General features: G+C 48.5%; 1 protein-coding gene across 1 annotated transcript in view; it reads left to right on the forward strand.

Moving 5' to 3' along the window:
* Window positions 1–227: 227 nt before the first annotated feature.
* igf1rb (insulin-like growth factor 1b receptor) overlaps window positions 228–14,771 on the forward strand; it is a gene marked incomplete at its 3' end in the record, with an annotated part of 67,688 nt that continues 53,144 nt past the window's right edge. Inside the window, exons 1-2 of the mRNA XM_083690830.1 lie at window positions 228–358; window positions 5,703–6,266. Of these exons, the coding sequence (XP_083546956.1) occupies window positions 265–358; window positions 5,703–6,266 (658 nt within the window). The 5' untranslated portion in view covers window positions 228–264. The remainder of the gene's footprint in view (window positions 359–5,702; window positions 6,267–14,771) is intronic.

A 14,771-nucleotide genomic window follows, 5' to 3' on the forward strand; every position in this document is an offset into this window, starting at 1 on the left:
AAGAAATTCCATAGCACATGAGAGGGCGAACATACGACTGCTATTTCGCTGGCTTGGGAACTAGCTTGTCCCCAGATTTTTAGCTGGCCAACGGTAACTACCAGTCAAGTGTTGGCAAAGCCTTTTTTTGATAAGTTTGATCCAGTTATTTGACATTCTAAGCCTTTTATGAACGTTGAGGAGCGTCGACATATTTGGCACAATTAATCACTGGGTCATAACCGGTTTTTATTTATCAGACTTGTAGGAATTTATTTTACAGGAATGAGGTCTTACACAGAAAGGGACCATTTGACCTTGTTTTGTGGTCTGCTGCTGTGTGTCTCCACGATCTGCCTTTGGCCCGCGAATGGAGAAAGTAAGTGATAACGTTAGCTAGCCTTTACTGTTTCAACAAAGTCTGTCTTGTTTCTAAACGAATGATGCATGCACCGTATTGCTTCAGCTACATCTTATCAGAAGGATCATATCGTTTATTCCACAGCGGCATGCTTCCCAGCTAAGGCTAGCTCGTCAGCTACACACACTGGCTCCTCGCCTCGGGAGATCCACACATTTCTGTGTGCTGATGGGGCTAGCAGGCTAGCAGGCTAGGTGGCTAACGGACTAGCTAGGCCGACTGCACATGCTCCAAGGGAACGCGTGTAACTTTGTAAACGTCTTGCTCCATTCTACCAGTGAGCAATCTAACGGGCCATTGATTATAGCAAAAAAATAGTGGGGGGTCATGTAGTTATAGGTGACTCTTGCTTTAGCTTGCAAGCTGCGTTTTTTCCATCTCGATTATATCATAGAAACACAATTGAATTTCAGTGTATTCAACGCTGTGAAGAGGAGCGGTGTTCTGATAACGTTTGATGTTTGGAACGATAGACAGCTACAGTTGTATGGTGCTGAAAGGAAAGCTCAGCTTTCAATAAATTAGACAGCAATCATTGCAATCACCCCACTGGCCCTTCAGATGTATAAATAAATAATATCCGAGGGTATAATAACTCAAGTCACACATACAGAGGAAGTTATATACCTGCTCTTTGAAAAAAAAGAAATGTATTATGCACTAAAACAATAGCCACTTTTTTTCTGTCTCGGTGAATCGCATTGTTTTTTTAAGGTTAGTCACATTACAGTTTCAGTCACACCTGTAATTACCCAGTAACAACATTATAGCAACATGCTGTTAGTAACCCAGTATATTCGTAGTGGCTTTGCATTGGAATGTAGTCACATTTTATTTGTTATTGTCTTTGTAGTTCCAACTCCATATGCAGTACCATACAAAATACCAAATATTAATTATGTAACAACATGTCAATACAATATTGTTTCTATAATAGTTAGTGTTATGACACAGGTAGAAGGACAATTTAATGTAAAGTGTTATCCTTTCTACTTTGGATGAGTCGTGTATAAACTCTGTTTAATGTGCCCCCTTGCTAGCACTACTGGTGGTGTCTTTTATAACTAATTAGGGCATGGCCCCTGAAATACGACCAGCATTTCAGAGACCACTCCGTAGTAAAAAGGAAGAAAAAAAAAAGTCAACACAGGATAGCCAACAAGCCTGTGAGATAGGAGGTTATTGTTTGGGTTCTGTCTGGGAAAGGCTGGAGGCTGCATATTTGTTGTAATGAAGATTATTTTAACACAGAGTAGACAGGGAGTGACCTTCATTTGCATGAAAAAGGAAGGGGACTCAATTTGGTACTGTGGCCGAGCTCCTGCGGGCTTGCAGGGCCAGCCATCGCGAATCACAGGGTCTAGGGTTTCCTTCGCCTCCTGCTGAGACCCAGACCCAAACCTACAATAGAATATGCAGAACATGACCTTTACTCTTAAACTTTGGGGTGCCATTGTTTGCAGGTATCTGTTTACAAAGGATGTGGTCAGAACGTTCCCAGAATGTTCACACAGGCGAGACAATCAAGGGGCTGTCTTTGTTGCTATCGCCATGGCGTCTGTCTCTTGTCCTTTGTTTGTTCCCTTTGTTTAACTAGCCAGAGACACCTTGACCTTGCGACATTTTTTTTTTTTTGCATTAGTTAGAAGAGCCGTATGAGTAATCCTTGGTGGGAAAACGCAGTCTCTGTTGCACTTTCTAATTAGGCGCCGTCAGTGTTGTGGTGGGAGAGCGGAAGGCTGCAGGAGATCGTATGCGTTATAGAGGATAGACAGATTTATCAAAGGGGAAAGGAGTGATGATTACATAATTGCTCTGACCACTGAGTCTGTTTGTTGTTGTTGTTGTTTTTGTCAGCCAGGCAGGAAGGGTTCTCTTGCAACTTGTGGAGACTATCATTGGATAATGTTAATAGGATAATGGGGGAGGAAAGCCATTATCCTGACAGATTCACTGGCAATTCTAACTGATGGATTGACATTGACAGATGTGTGGAAATCAATCCTCTATTCCTCCACACACTCGTGTACGTTTTGTAACTTTTGTGAGTTTCAGTAACTCGGTCAGAGTTAAAAAGTGCAATTTTTACCCCCTTTTTTCAATGTGTCGTCGCCACGAAATTTCCATGTTTCCAAGTATACTGCAAACAAGACTCCCTGATTCATCCCATTCATCGCGAGTGGAAAAAGGGCCAGGGTTTTAAAATAGAACATGTAAAAATACATTCACAAGCAAAACAGACTTGGTTCTGTTGATTGGAAAGAGTGAGGAGTTTGTGAAGTGTTTGTAATTGGGTTTTACTGTTAACCCCAGCGGTCGTGGGGCAGCCTGGCAGTAGTTCAGTAGTTCTCCCATCGAAATCCTAAGTTTATACTGGCTTTGGCATGGGGCAATGTAAAGATTCCTTGTGTGGCTGAACTTGTCCAGAGTTTTGCCTGCCGCTGACTTATCAGTTGGAACTAGGGTGCAATTCGCTGGAGGTTACTGGGTTCAGTTCTACACCTCAATCGTATTTAGAGAGATGAGCTCGTTGAGCGGCTCATGTGCAGATTGTATGATTTCTGATTAAACTTAATCACTTATGCCCCTTGTTTTGCTTGTCATTTTATTGTGCATAATGCGCATTTCTGAGCAGATTTTTACTCTGTCTAAAATAAAAAAATTTGACCACGTCCTTTGTAAACAGATACCTGCGGGGTGAAAAGTGATCCACATCGATTAATTGTTAATAATTCTTCATTCTAATCTCTCTCATCGGGGACCAGCCAGTGAAAGGTTATCACATGTAAACATTTGATTTGGAGTCATCCATACTGTGGCGCTACGTCTGTTTACTCAATGGTGTGAAGGATTTGGGAGAGGAGGAGAGGGGCAAGGGTGTGTGTGTGTGTGTGTGTGTGGGTGTGTGTGTGGGGGGGGGGGGTCACTGTTGTTGTCAGTCCATTTGATTACAGGTAGATTACAGCATTGTATTGACCATTTTATTTACCCTCATCATTTCATCAATACTAAGGCCTAATAGGCCTATAGGCCTAATTCTCTTGAAAAACTCTCAAACTGGCATTGCAGTGAAGCCAGGGAAGATTAAGATGTTTGTCTGTTGTGTCTGGAAGCACCGGCCCCTTCTCCCCTTACTAGGCTGTGTGTAATGTATAGGCCAGGGAGGGCTGGCTGGCATCAGCAAGCAGGGAGTACTCCAGCCCGATGACAGGAGGTGTCCGCAAGTGAATCCCATGGAAAGGCACGAGTAGCTACTGTAGTTACAGGACGAACATTCCCTTGATCATCCTAAATGCTTCTTTTTGTAATGGCTTTTAAAAAGGCTTATTGGAGACTGTGTACTTCTAACACAATGCCACTTTGATCTCAGTGAGAATTATATAGGATTTTCTCTTTTTTTTTTTTTTTTTTTTCTCCATTTGAAACAAGCTACTGCCAAACAAACAGCAATGTCAAAATCAATGTATCCTCAGTCAGATCTCCCCTTTGGGCTGTTTGTTCAGCCACGGCCTGCTGCATACATCCGTCATGCGAGACTGAATCTATATTTTTCACTCCAATTGATTGGAATTTAATATAGTTGGTGTATGACACCCATTGTTGTTCCTTTTGACTGTCCTAGTTGCTGCTGTAGCCTAAAGCCCATATAAGGAATGTCTTAACAGGTCTGAGGAAGGTTCCCTCACCTGTCTGTCGCTGAGTGAGTGATGAGAAGCGTTGTATAACCCGCAGACAGGCAGGATGATACCCTCCACTGAACACAAAAAGTCTGTTGTCTTCTTGAGACGCTTGACAACGGAGTCTTTGATCGGGGCATGGGAGTGTGGTGTTGAAACGGATCGTGAGTTCTATTCAATCTGGTGATATTACTTGTGTGGGTTTGCAGCGTGAGTCACTGCCCCGCAGTGGTCTTTGAAGTCTGAATCCTCCCGGCGAAGCCTTGTTTTCGCTTCCTCGCACAGTCAAGAGGTTCGTTAGGATTTTATGATCTCCTGTGATTGTGCGCTGCACAGGTGTGAATCAGCCGTGGAGGGGAGGGGAGGGAAAGGAAAAAGGTTGACTCATCATCACTCATCCCTGTGGAACCCATAACAAAGGGCAGTGGCTGTGTCTCGGATGAGTGTTTTTACCGCCTGTTTTGTCTGTCGGATTATGAACATGGTTTGAAAGTACTGTTGTATACAAGCGTTGCACGGAGAGGAGATGAGAGAGAAAAAACACGGGCTATACAATCCTAAATGAATGCACCAACAGAATTTACCCAGTAAAACCAGTTATTGGGACTTCAGAATGTGTTAACATTGCATACACAGATGTTGACGATGTTCCTCTTATGTTGACATCCAACCCGAGACAACTTGATTTGTTTATCAGTGATTCACAGACTTATTTTTTTCATTTTTTTACCCGTTTAGCCTAATCACAGAATATCATTTGTGACGTGATTTAGCCATATGACCACACCTCCAACAGGCCAAATACCCGAAGGTTAACACGGCAGGGACGCTATTTGCGCTGAGCGTGAGTGTGTTGCTACTCACCCACGTCCCAATGAATCCTGCTTAAGTATTTACTTGGTCATGACACGGTGAGCCTGCGTAGGGAAATCGGCGGACAAAAGTAATAGATTGTGTCAACATTTCTCCTCTTGAAATATCAATATTGGATATGAATAGATACGCAGTACAAACACCTTTTCAATAAGCATGTGGCTGTTGAGAAAGTGCTTCACATATTGAGTCATTAAAAAAACACTGTCACTTCACTTAGCGGGATTATTACACACAAGTGGAATAAGGAACTCTCTGAGAGGAACAACAACAGCATTACTACACAGGAATTGGGTCAACGTCGTGTAGAGTGTCACTAAACACTGCATTTTCATGAAGTTAGCTAGTTGGCTAGCTAGCCGTCCTAGCTTTACCTCACTACGATACATTATGTACAGTACCAGTCAAAAGTTTGGACACACCTTCTCATTCTGGTTTTTTTTATTTATTTATTTTATTATTTTCTACATTGTAGATTAATATTAATAATAGGAACACATATGGAATTAAATGTAGTAAACAAAAAAGTGTTAAACAAACCAGAATATGTTTTATATTTTTATTTTAGATTCTTCAAAGTAGCCACCTTTTGCTTTGATGACAGCTTTGCACACTCTTGGCAAGTTTGTGTCCAAACTTTTGACTGGTACTGTATATTCAAAGGTATAAAATAAATGCTTCATGCTACATTAGGTAGCTAATAGCAATTTGTTAACAATCTGTTTCTCCTTATTTCCCCCTCTCTCCTCCAGTCTGTGGTCCCAGCATTGACATTGGGAATGACATCACTGAGTTCAGCCGACTGGAAAACTGCACAGTGGTGGAGGGCTACCTGCAGATCCTCCTCATCGGAGACAAGAACAACAACATTAACCAGGAAGTCTTCCGGACCCTCAGCTTCCCCAAGCTCACCATGATCACAGACTACCTGCTGCTGTTCCGCGTCTCGGGCCTGGACAGCCTCAGCACGCTCTTCCCCAACCTCACCGTCATCCGGGGACGCAACCTCTTCTACAACTACGCCCTGGTCATCTTCGAGATGACCAGCCTGAAGGACATCGGGCTGAACAACCTGAGGAACATCACCAGAGGGGCCATCAGGATCGAGAAGAACCCCGAGCTCTGCTACCTGGACTCGGTGGACTGGTCCCTCATCATGGACGCCGAGTTCAACAACTTCATCGCTGGGAATAAGCAGTCAAAAGAGTGCGGAGATGTGTGTCCGGGCATCATGGAGGACAACCCCCAGTGCATCAAGACCAACTTCAACGACAACTACAACTACCGCTGTTGGACCTCCAACCACTGTCAGAAAGGTAAGGGCCAAGGTCAAGGCGCTGTCCTCTTCGCTGGTTCTTTCTAAAGCCTCCTGACGTAATTGTATTCCTTTTTTTATGCAAATTGTTTCATACAAGTTTTATTTTTTATTTTTTTATTTTTTTTTATAATATACATTTCTATGTAAATTAATTCAGTTGAAGTTTTTGACAGTGGCAGTCACCCACCGTTTGTGTGTTTGGTTATCTGTCGTTTTAAATGTTGAAACGCCACAAACCTGATTTATTATGTTCCGCTAGAGAACCTACCGTTCCCTTGAGGGCTGTTTAGCTCTCAGTTCCCCTCAGGTTTTGTTTAGACTCCAGGGCTAGCCAGGGCAGCAGCATTGTGTGATGACGACAAAGTGGAGGAGGGCATTCTGGGAACAAGCCCTCTGGTCGGGTCGTTTTTTTTTTTGGACAAGCAGTTGGCACCCACGTGTCCCTCTGCTTTGGCCTTGGTCTGACGATAGCATGGACACGCCAGACTTGGAGGAACCAAACCTGTCTGTGCTAACTCTGGCCCTTCCCGCACTAGGGCTCTGAGGAGAATGGTGGGAAAAAAAATGTTCCTCACTGAACTCCGGAATGGTCTGAACTTGCCCTCTGTGAAGACCTGTACACACAACACCTCATGGCTTTGGCATTTTCTTTACCTCCTCCTTCCCTAGCCCTGAAAACAAATGACAGAAAGAGCTGTTGGTCCAAGTCCAAGACCGGCTTAGGTGCTACTTGGTCTCTTCTGTCCTGTGTATTGCCAGTGAGAGCAGATCTTCTGGTTTTACCCAACCCTCCCAAAGACGCCACTGCCTATTATAATCTGCAGTAGCTCTCCAGACTGTTCTCATAAACAGCCATGAGTTTTAGCCTGGTCTCATATAATGGACTTTCTCAGCTATAGGGTGAGGGTGGGAGGGGGGGGGGAGAAAGGGGGCCCAAGTCCTATAGCCTGACAGTGTTGTGGCCTGGTGGCAGAGCTGGGTTTCATCTCATCTTAAGGGGATGGTTTAGCGGCAGACAGTTCAGTTCGGCCCGCTTTGAAGGAAAAATGCTTTAGCAGCTCCTCCTCCATCCACCCCCACCCCCTCCACCCCACCCTAGCCCTCCGTATATAATTGCCTTGTTTTTCCTTAACACAGATGCTTCTTCAAGGGCATGCGGTGGTTTCCACTCAGTCTGGACCAGAGCAGTGCTGCTTCTCAGCCTGCCGCCTCTCTTTAATTACCCTGCCTGGGGCTTTTGTCCACTAACACAAGGCTAGCCACTCGTCACACCAACACTGTCCTCAGATAAGGTGTTTCTCTCTCTCTCTCTCTCTCAGGTAGATGACATGACACAGCCTACTTCTGTTATTCACACAGAAAGTTTGAAATGCCCACAGGTGAAAATAAGGAACGGTTGAGGTTTTTGTTTGTTTGTTGTGGAGTCACTGAAACTGCAGTTTCTAATTTGGGTGTTGTTGTTTGATGACGGTCTCATGTACTGTGTTGTTGTAACCAATCGTCATTCCTTGAGAGGGGTTGGGAGATTTTTTTGTTAAAGGTCTTTTGAGAAAAAGGGTCAGATAGTAGGACATTTAGCTTTGCCTCGGTTTGTTGCTTGTCTGTCTACTGAACCACTAACTGAGACTCTCTCTGTTGGGAGGGGACAGTTGGGGGGGGGGGGGGGGAAATGTTACACAAATGTCAAGAGAACAGAACAGAACAGAGCTGAGTGATCCTATGACTGATAGGAAACAGCGAACAGAGGATGTCTGCTTGGCATACTTTCCACTCTCTTAACTTTCTCTCTTACTCACTCACTGTACTCTCACTACGTCCTTCTCTCTCTCTCTCCCTCACACACACACACACACACACACACACACCTGTTCCACCACCCTTATCAGAGTCTGATTACAACTGAAGGTGGCATGGCTAGCCGTAGCTGCTCATTGTTTATGCTTTACTATGATTGTGTGGTCTGCCTCGTACCCTTGGCGTGCCGCTTGGCTCCTCTGTCTGGTCGTGTTTAGCCGTGTTTTGGCCGGACAGATTTGTGTGCGTCTGGCTTGCTGGGTTGTTTACTTGGTGACGGCCTTGCTGACTTTGCGTGTTGGTGTTTTTGGTCTTGTGACTGGGACTGCTGCTGGACCGGCCGGCTTTGCACAAACCCCCTGCCTTGTGGGCTGTGCTGCTTGCTTGATGTGAGGGGGGGAGGGGGTGGTGAGGGGGGGGGGGGGGGGGGGGTGAGGAGGCGGTGGGGGGGTCAGTGGGCACACCGAAAAAGAAACCAGAATGACGAGTTGGCAGGTAAAGGAGCAGAACTATATTTACAGTGTCCCAAGCTGGTGGGGGAAACACAACTGACTGTCCACATGAACTCAGTCAACTCAAAAACCCCAGGCCGCTCTCCTCTCCTCTCCTCTCCTCTCCCCTCCCCTCCCTACTCCTGCCCTACCCTCTCCTCTCCTCTCCCTACTCCTGCCCTCCCCTCCCTATTCCTCCCCCTCCCCTCTTCCCTCTATCCTCCCCCTCTCCTCTCCCCCACCCCTCCCTACTCCTGCCCGCCCTTCTCCTTCCCTATCCCCCCCCCCTCTCCTCCCCTGTTGTGTCTGGACCAGGCTGACATGGAGTCCTCCAGCTCAGGGAGCATCGGAGCAGGCAGGCCTAGCGGGAGGCTGTGGAGGAGGCTGAAGGCCGCTGCCAGCCCGGCCTCACAGAGGAGCAGGCAGGCCTAGCGGGAGGCTGTGGAGGAGGCTGGAGGCCGCTGCCAGCCCGGCCTCACAGAGGAGCAGGGCACACAGTAACTAATGAAGTGGCCCTGAGTGATCCCATCTGGCCCTGAGTGATCCCATCCGCTCCGCTCTGCTCTGCACCGGGCCGGGGGAGCAAACATTCAGCTCAAACGGAAACGGAGATGGGGTGGGGTTGGGGGGGGGGGGTCAGGGCGAGGGGGGCGGACGGATGGATGGACGGTCGGTCGGTCGGTCGGGACCTCTGACAGAAGAATGAGACTCTCATTTGTATTACTGCCATCTATTTGGCTCTAAAAGACGAGGTTTCTTCTGCCTCATCAGGCGACACAATGGTTCTGCGTTGCTATTGTGTCTGTGTCTGTCTCTCTCTCTCTCCCTCTCTCTCTCTCTCTCTCTCCCTCTCTCTATCTCTCTCCCTCCCTCTCTGCTGTTCCTCTCCCACACACATTAAGTGCTCCTCTGCTTGCGATAAAGCCGTTTCCTGCTCTCTCTCTCTCTCTCTCTATCTCTCACCCTTCTCTATCTCTACCCCTCTCTTTATCTCTATCTCTCTCTTTCTCTCTCTACCCCGTCTCTCTCTCTCCCTCTCTCTGGTATTGTGTCTGTGCCAGAGTTATTCAATGCCAGAGTCAAGGTCAGACACTTACGACTGTGTGGAGTCCCGGCCTCTCCCTGACCTCCCCCACTGGAAGCGGGAGTTGCTAAGACGAAGCTGCCTTCCTTCCTGAAACAACTTGTAGCTTTCGGTTAATCTGTTTACTTTTCAGATGGCAAACACAGACCTGATATCACCACTGTCTGCTCGCTCTTAGACAAAAAGACTGACTTTTTATTTTATTATTATTATTATTATTATTTTTTTTTTTTATCACGTTTGAGTGTTGTTTCCCCCGGCAAAGTCTAAACATTTGAAGGAGTGATTTATTGTTTTTGTCAGTCGTACGGGAAGGATCGGAACTGTTTGGATTATTCCATATCCTCTCCTGAGAGGTGCCGAGACAGATACTATATTATCTGAGAACGCGTCCTGTGCTTTCTCCCCAACTGGCAACGCTTGCTGTGTTGTTGCCTGACAGCAGTGCGGTGGGAAGAGGATGGGGGGTTGCTGTCCCTTTAAGTGGGCATATAATTAGGCAGGAATTCCGGCTGGCTTAGTCACTGCTGGATGGGGAGCATAAAAGGGGGGTAGAACCACGCTCTCGGCCATTACAGGGACCAATGACTCGCTCTGTCATTCTCAAAGAATGTGTGTGAAAATAGTGGAGGGGGTGTGTGTGTGTGTGGGGGGGGGGGTGTCGGGGTGTTGGTGGGGGGGGGTGGAAGCGGTGTACAAATGGCAGTGCTGATGGCTGCTACAGGGAGGGGGTGGTGGGGGTTTGGGCGGGGGGGGGGCAGCTTGTAGCTTGTGTGTCGTGTGATCTAGGGGTTGTTTGTTAAACCAACAGAATTCCAGGCTTTTGCCCATACACGCAGAGGAATGATCTCAGCCAAGGGAACAGGTGAGGGTTGGCTGGATTAGAAAACAGGATGCAACCAAAGTCTGTAACTTTGTGTTCTATGTGGGAGGAGGTGGGGGGAGGAGGTTGGGGGAGGAGGTGGTGGGGGGAGGAAGAGGGAGGAGAGAGAGAGAGAGAGACGCACGCATCATTATATCCTCCTTTATGTCTTACCTCAGTTGCACAGATACTAAGATGGAGCTGAATAAACATGTTTTCTCTCCTCCGTGTGCATGTGTCTGTCTGTGTGTGTGTCTGTGTGTGTGTGTGTGTGTGTGTGTGTCACGTGTGTGTGTGTGTGTGTGTGTGTGTGTGTGTGCGCGTGAAGCAATTAGGTCTGGTGTGGAGCTGCCTGCTGACTAATGTTGTAGGTAGGGGTGATTCATCCAATACTCTCAACGCTCATTCATAAAAATCTGCAGAGTTCTACTACTACTGCTGCTACTACTGCTGCTACAACGACTTCCTCTCTCCCTCTCTCTCTCTCTCTCTCCCTCCCCCCCCCCCCTCTCTCTCTCTCTCTCTCTCTCTCCCTCTCCCTCTCTCTCTCTCTCTCTCTCTCCTCTCTCCCTCTCTCTTGCTCTCCCTCTCTCCCTCCCCCCCCCCTACCCCACCCCCTCTCGCGGGCTGCTGGCCCCGGCTCTGATCTGCTCTGCGGTGGATTCCATTCACTCACGACGCCTAAATGGTAGCAGTGATGGAGTTTCAGCCACTGCCAGCCAGCCAGCCAGCCACACTCAGTGACTCTGTGACTGCGCTGCCATGGAGGCACAGGGCTGGTGGTTGGCCCATGCCACCCTGGCCAATGCCCCCCTCTACCACCCCCCCCCCCCTCTCTCTGTCTCATGCCAGCCTGGCCAATGCCCCTACCGCCCCCCCGCTAACCCCCCCCCCCCCCCTCTGTCTCATGCCAGCCTGGCCAATGCCAATGCCACCACCCCCAACCCCCCCCCCCCTCCCTCTCTCTCTCTGTGTCTGGTGGGTACCAGCCCACCAGGCCGGCAGCAGAGGGCAGTGCCAGCAAGATAATTCGGCGTGCCCGCATGGAAAATCGCAACGTTACAGATAATTTCATCGCCAACGCTAAGGAGCTCCCGACACAAAGCAGAGAGAGAGGGGGGGGGGGTGTAATTGTGATTTAGCCAATTGATTTATTTTAGCATCCAGATCAATTTACGTTTCAGTCGGTGCTATATTCGCTTTACGCGCTGTAGTTGCAGATGCGTGCTTGGCACGCTGCGCGGGCCTAGTTTGTCTAGTTAATTAGACTCTTTTGAGCAGGTCTCAACCGATATGTTTGTTGTTTCGCGAGTTTAAGTGGATTTCATCAAATCACTCCAAGCTGCGGTTCAAGGGCATTAGAGGCAATCCTTGAGGCTCCAGCGGGATTGTGCTTGCCAGTGCACGGTACACAGGCCGTCAATGGGACAGAGCCTTTAAAACACAATTACTCTCAAAGACCCATGCTTGGGCTGGAGAGGACTGAAGCCCACTACTGGCCTCTTCACTGGGGTGTGAAAAAGTCGTTTGTGATGCTATTTATTAGGCTATTTATAGGTGCAATGTACTGGCTGTTACGAGGCTCCCTCAATAAGAGGAAGGAAGGAAGTCAGATAGCAGTCAAAACAAAGTGCTTTCAGACCCCCAGGTCATCCTCTGGCAGCACAGAGACCACCTAGAGACAACAGGTCTGCTGTGTGTGTGTGTGTGTGTGTGTGTGTGTGTGTGTGTGTGTGTGTGTGTGTGTGTGTGTGTGTGTGTGTCTGTATGTGTGTGTGTTTCCCTGTTGTCTGTGTGTGTGTGTGTGTGTGTGTGTGTGTGTGTGTGTGTGTGTGTGTGTGTGTGTGTGTCTCTGTGTGTGTGTCTCTCTGTGTGTGTGTGTCTCTGTGTGTGTGTGTGTGTGTGTGTCTTTGTGTGTGTGTGTGTGTGTGTCTGTGTGTGTGTGTCTGTGTGTGTGTGTCTGTGTCTGTGTGTCTTTGTGTGTGTGTGTGTGTGTGTGTGTGTGTGTGTGTGTGTGTGTGTGCGTCTCCGTCTCTGCCTTTTATGTACGTGTGTTTGTAGTTAGCGTGCGGATGGAAAAGTTAAACGCGTCTCCCGGGGGGAATCGTGCTCTTTAATAAGTCCCATTGTTGCTCCGGTCACCTGCGGAGGGCCGCGTAGGAAAGAGACCCAGCGGGAGAGAGTACATTACGTCCCATCTGTGGTTTTCACTCTAAATAAATGTCGGCCTATATAGGCTTAGGCTAATCCACCCGCCCCACCTCAGCATCGTCCACATGACTCAGCCATGCGTCTCCGTTCAGAAGCGGCTCTCTCTCCCTCGTTTGGACGTGTGGACGGTTCGTGTATTTCCTCTCCTCCCGTTGGCTCGGGTCTCGGGTCGGACTCGGCCTGATGTAGTCGTCACTCCCGGCGAGCCAGGGCTCTTCCTGTCGGCCGGCGAGTCATTTTCAGCGAGGGTTGTAGCCGGCGCGTCGTGTGTTCACTGCATCCATTCATCATATTGATTTCGGTCTCGCCCCGGTGATGTAAGGGAAAACGCCATCCGTTTTTGAATCAATAGAGAGCTTATGTTTTTTTTTTTTTTTTTTTTTTTTCCTCTCTCCCTCTCACTGTACTCATTCACTAAATATCTGGGTTGTTCTGGTCGCCTGTTTTTGAAGTTTGAAGATCTGAAAGGCAAAGATTGTTTAAGCTCCTCTCCCGGGGACGTAAGTGTGTGGGGGGTGGGGTGGGGGCGGGGGGGGGGGGGGGGAATGATTCCCTTGAGTTTATGCTAGATCATTTGTTCTTTTTTGGAATGAGGTTGAGGGAACTTCTTAAAAGTGTTTTATCTCCGTAATAACTCAGGCTTCTGTGGTACAGCCAAGACCGTGAAGGAGAGCCATGTCTGTGCATGTTGTGAAGCGTGCTCACTGCGCTCACATGTGTGTGGGGAAACTAGGCCACACACACACAGACACACACACACATTGGGACACTGGGACACTGGGGAGAACAGCAGGGAGGGCTTTTCTTCTGGTGGTTTGTATGGGTTTTGGGAGATGAAAGCAGATCATTAAATTACAAGGGAGGTCTTTTGGGGTTACTTAGCTAATTCAAATGACTCTGGAATGACTCCTTGCCTTTGTTAACCCTTCGCTCTAAGGGTGGAGTGACTTGGCTGACTCAGTCCTTTACCTCTGCTGCAGTCAGCCTGCGTGTGGGCACTAGAAATGTCACTCTCTGATGAACAAATAACCTTCGTGAGTTTCTATATTTTATAAGAGAAGGCTATAAGTTATTAAACTATTGCTAGGCTAAACCCTTAAAACAGGATGATGTTGCAACTCAGTTGTGATGGAAAGAGTACCAGTAGGTTATAAGGCAGTCTCCTTGCTTCCCCCCCCCCTCTCTCCTCTCTCTCTCTCCTGACTCCCCTCTTTCTCTCTCCTCTCTTTCCTCTTCTCTCTCTCTCCTCTCTCCCCCCTCTTTCTCTCTCCTCTCTCTCTCCCCTCTCTCCCCCTGGCTGCCAGCGAGGCTGGAGATGGTGACAGCGGGCTAGTTAGGTCCCTGTGTGTAGGAGGGAGATGAGCTCTCTGTGTTCCCGGCGAGCAGGCCGAGGTGGTACTCCCAGTTCCCCGGCCCTGGCAGCCTGCTCTGCTCTGCTCTGCTCGGCTCTCCTCTCCTCTCCTCTCCTCTCCTCGGCTCGGCTCGGCTCGGCCCGGCTCGGCTCCCTGACATGCACTGGCAAACAATGGAGCTCCCAGCGCCTCCTCACACACATGCGATAATGAACTGACTGCATTCAGCTGCATTGCAGTGAGTGAGCGTCGCTTCTGTCTGCGTGGAGCAGCAGGCCGCTCCGGGACCCGACCCCCACGCCGCTCAGTACAGTACGACACACTCCACGCTCACATTTTCCGTTTTTCGCAAGAAGCCACAGTTGGGTCATATTTTCTGTTCCGTTTCATTTTAATTAACTGTAAAAAATTTTATCTCGGGTGGGTGGGTGGATATGTAGGTAGGTAGGTAGGTAGGTAGGTAGGTAGGTAGGTGAGGAACGTCCCTCCCGATCCCAGACGACAACAACGCAGCGCCCCAGGGGAGAAGCCATTACAGGAGGGAGGGTTTGTCGTTGAGGTGAGAGAACCCCCTCCTCCCGGCAGGACAGTTGACTTAATCCCCGGGCACACTACGCCTGTCAGCACCCTCCCGTTAATGGTCACAGGTGGCAGCGTTCTCTGGCGGAGTGTTTCCTGGCAGACGGGGCAGGGGTTGGCAGTCAGACAG

Source organism: Argentina silus (assembly GCF_951799395.1).
Source record: "Argentina silus genome assembly, chromosome: 19".
In the NCBI taxonomy this organism is placed as follows: domain Eukaryota; kingdom Metazoa; phylum Chordata; class Actinopteri; order Argentiniformes; family Argentinidae; genus Argentina; species Argentina silus.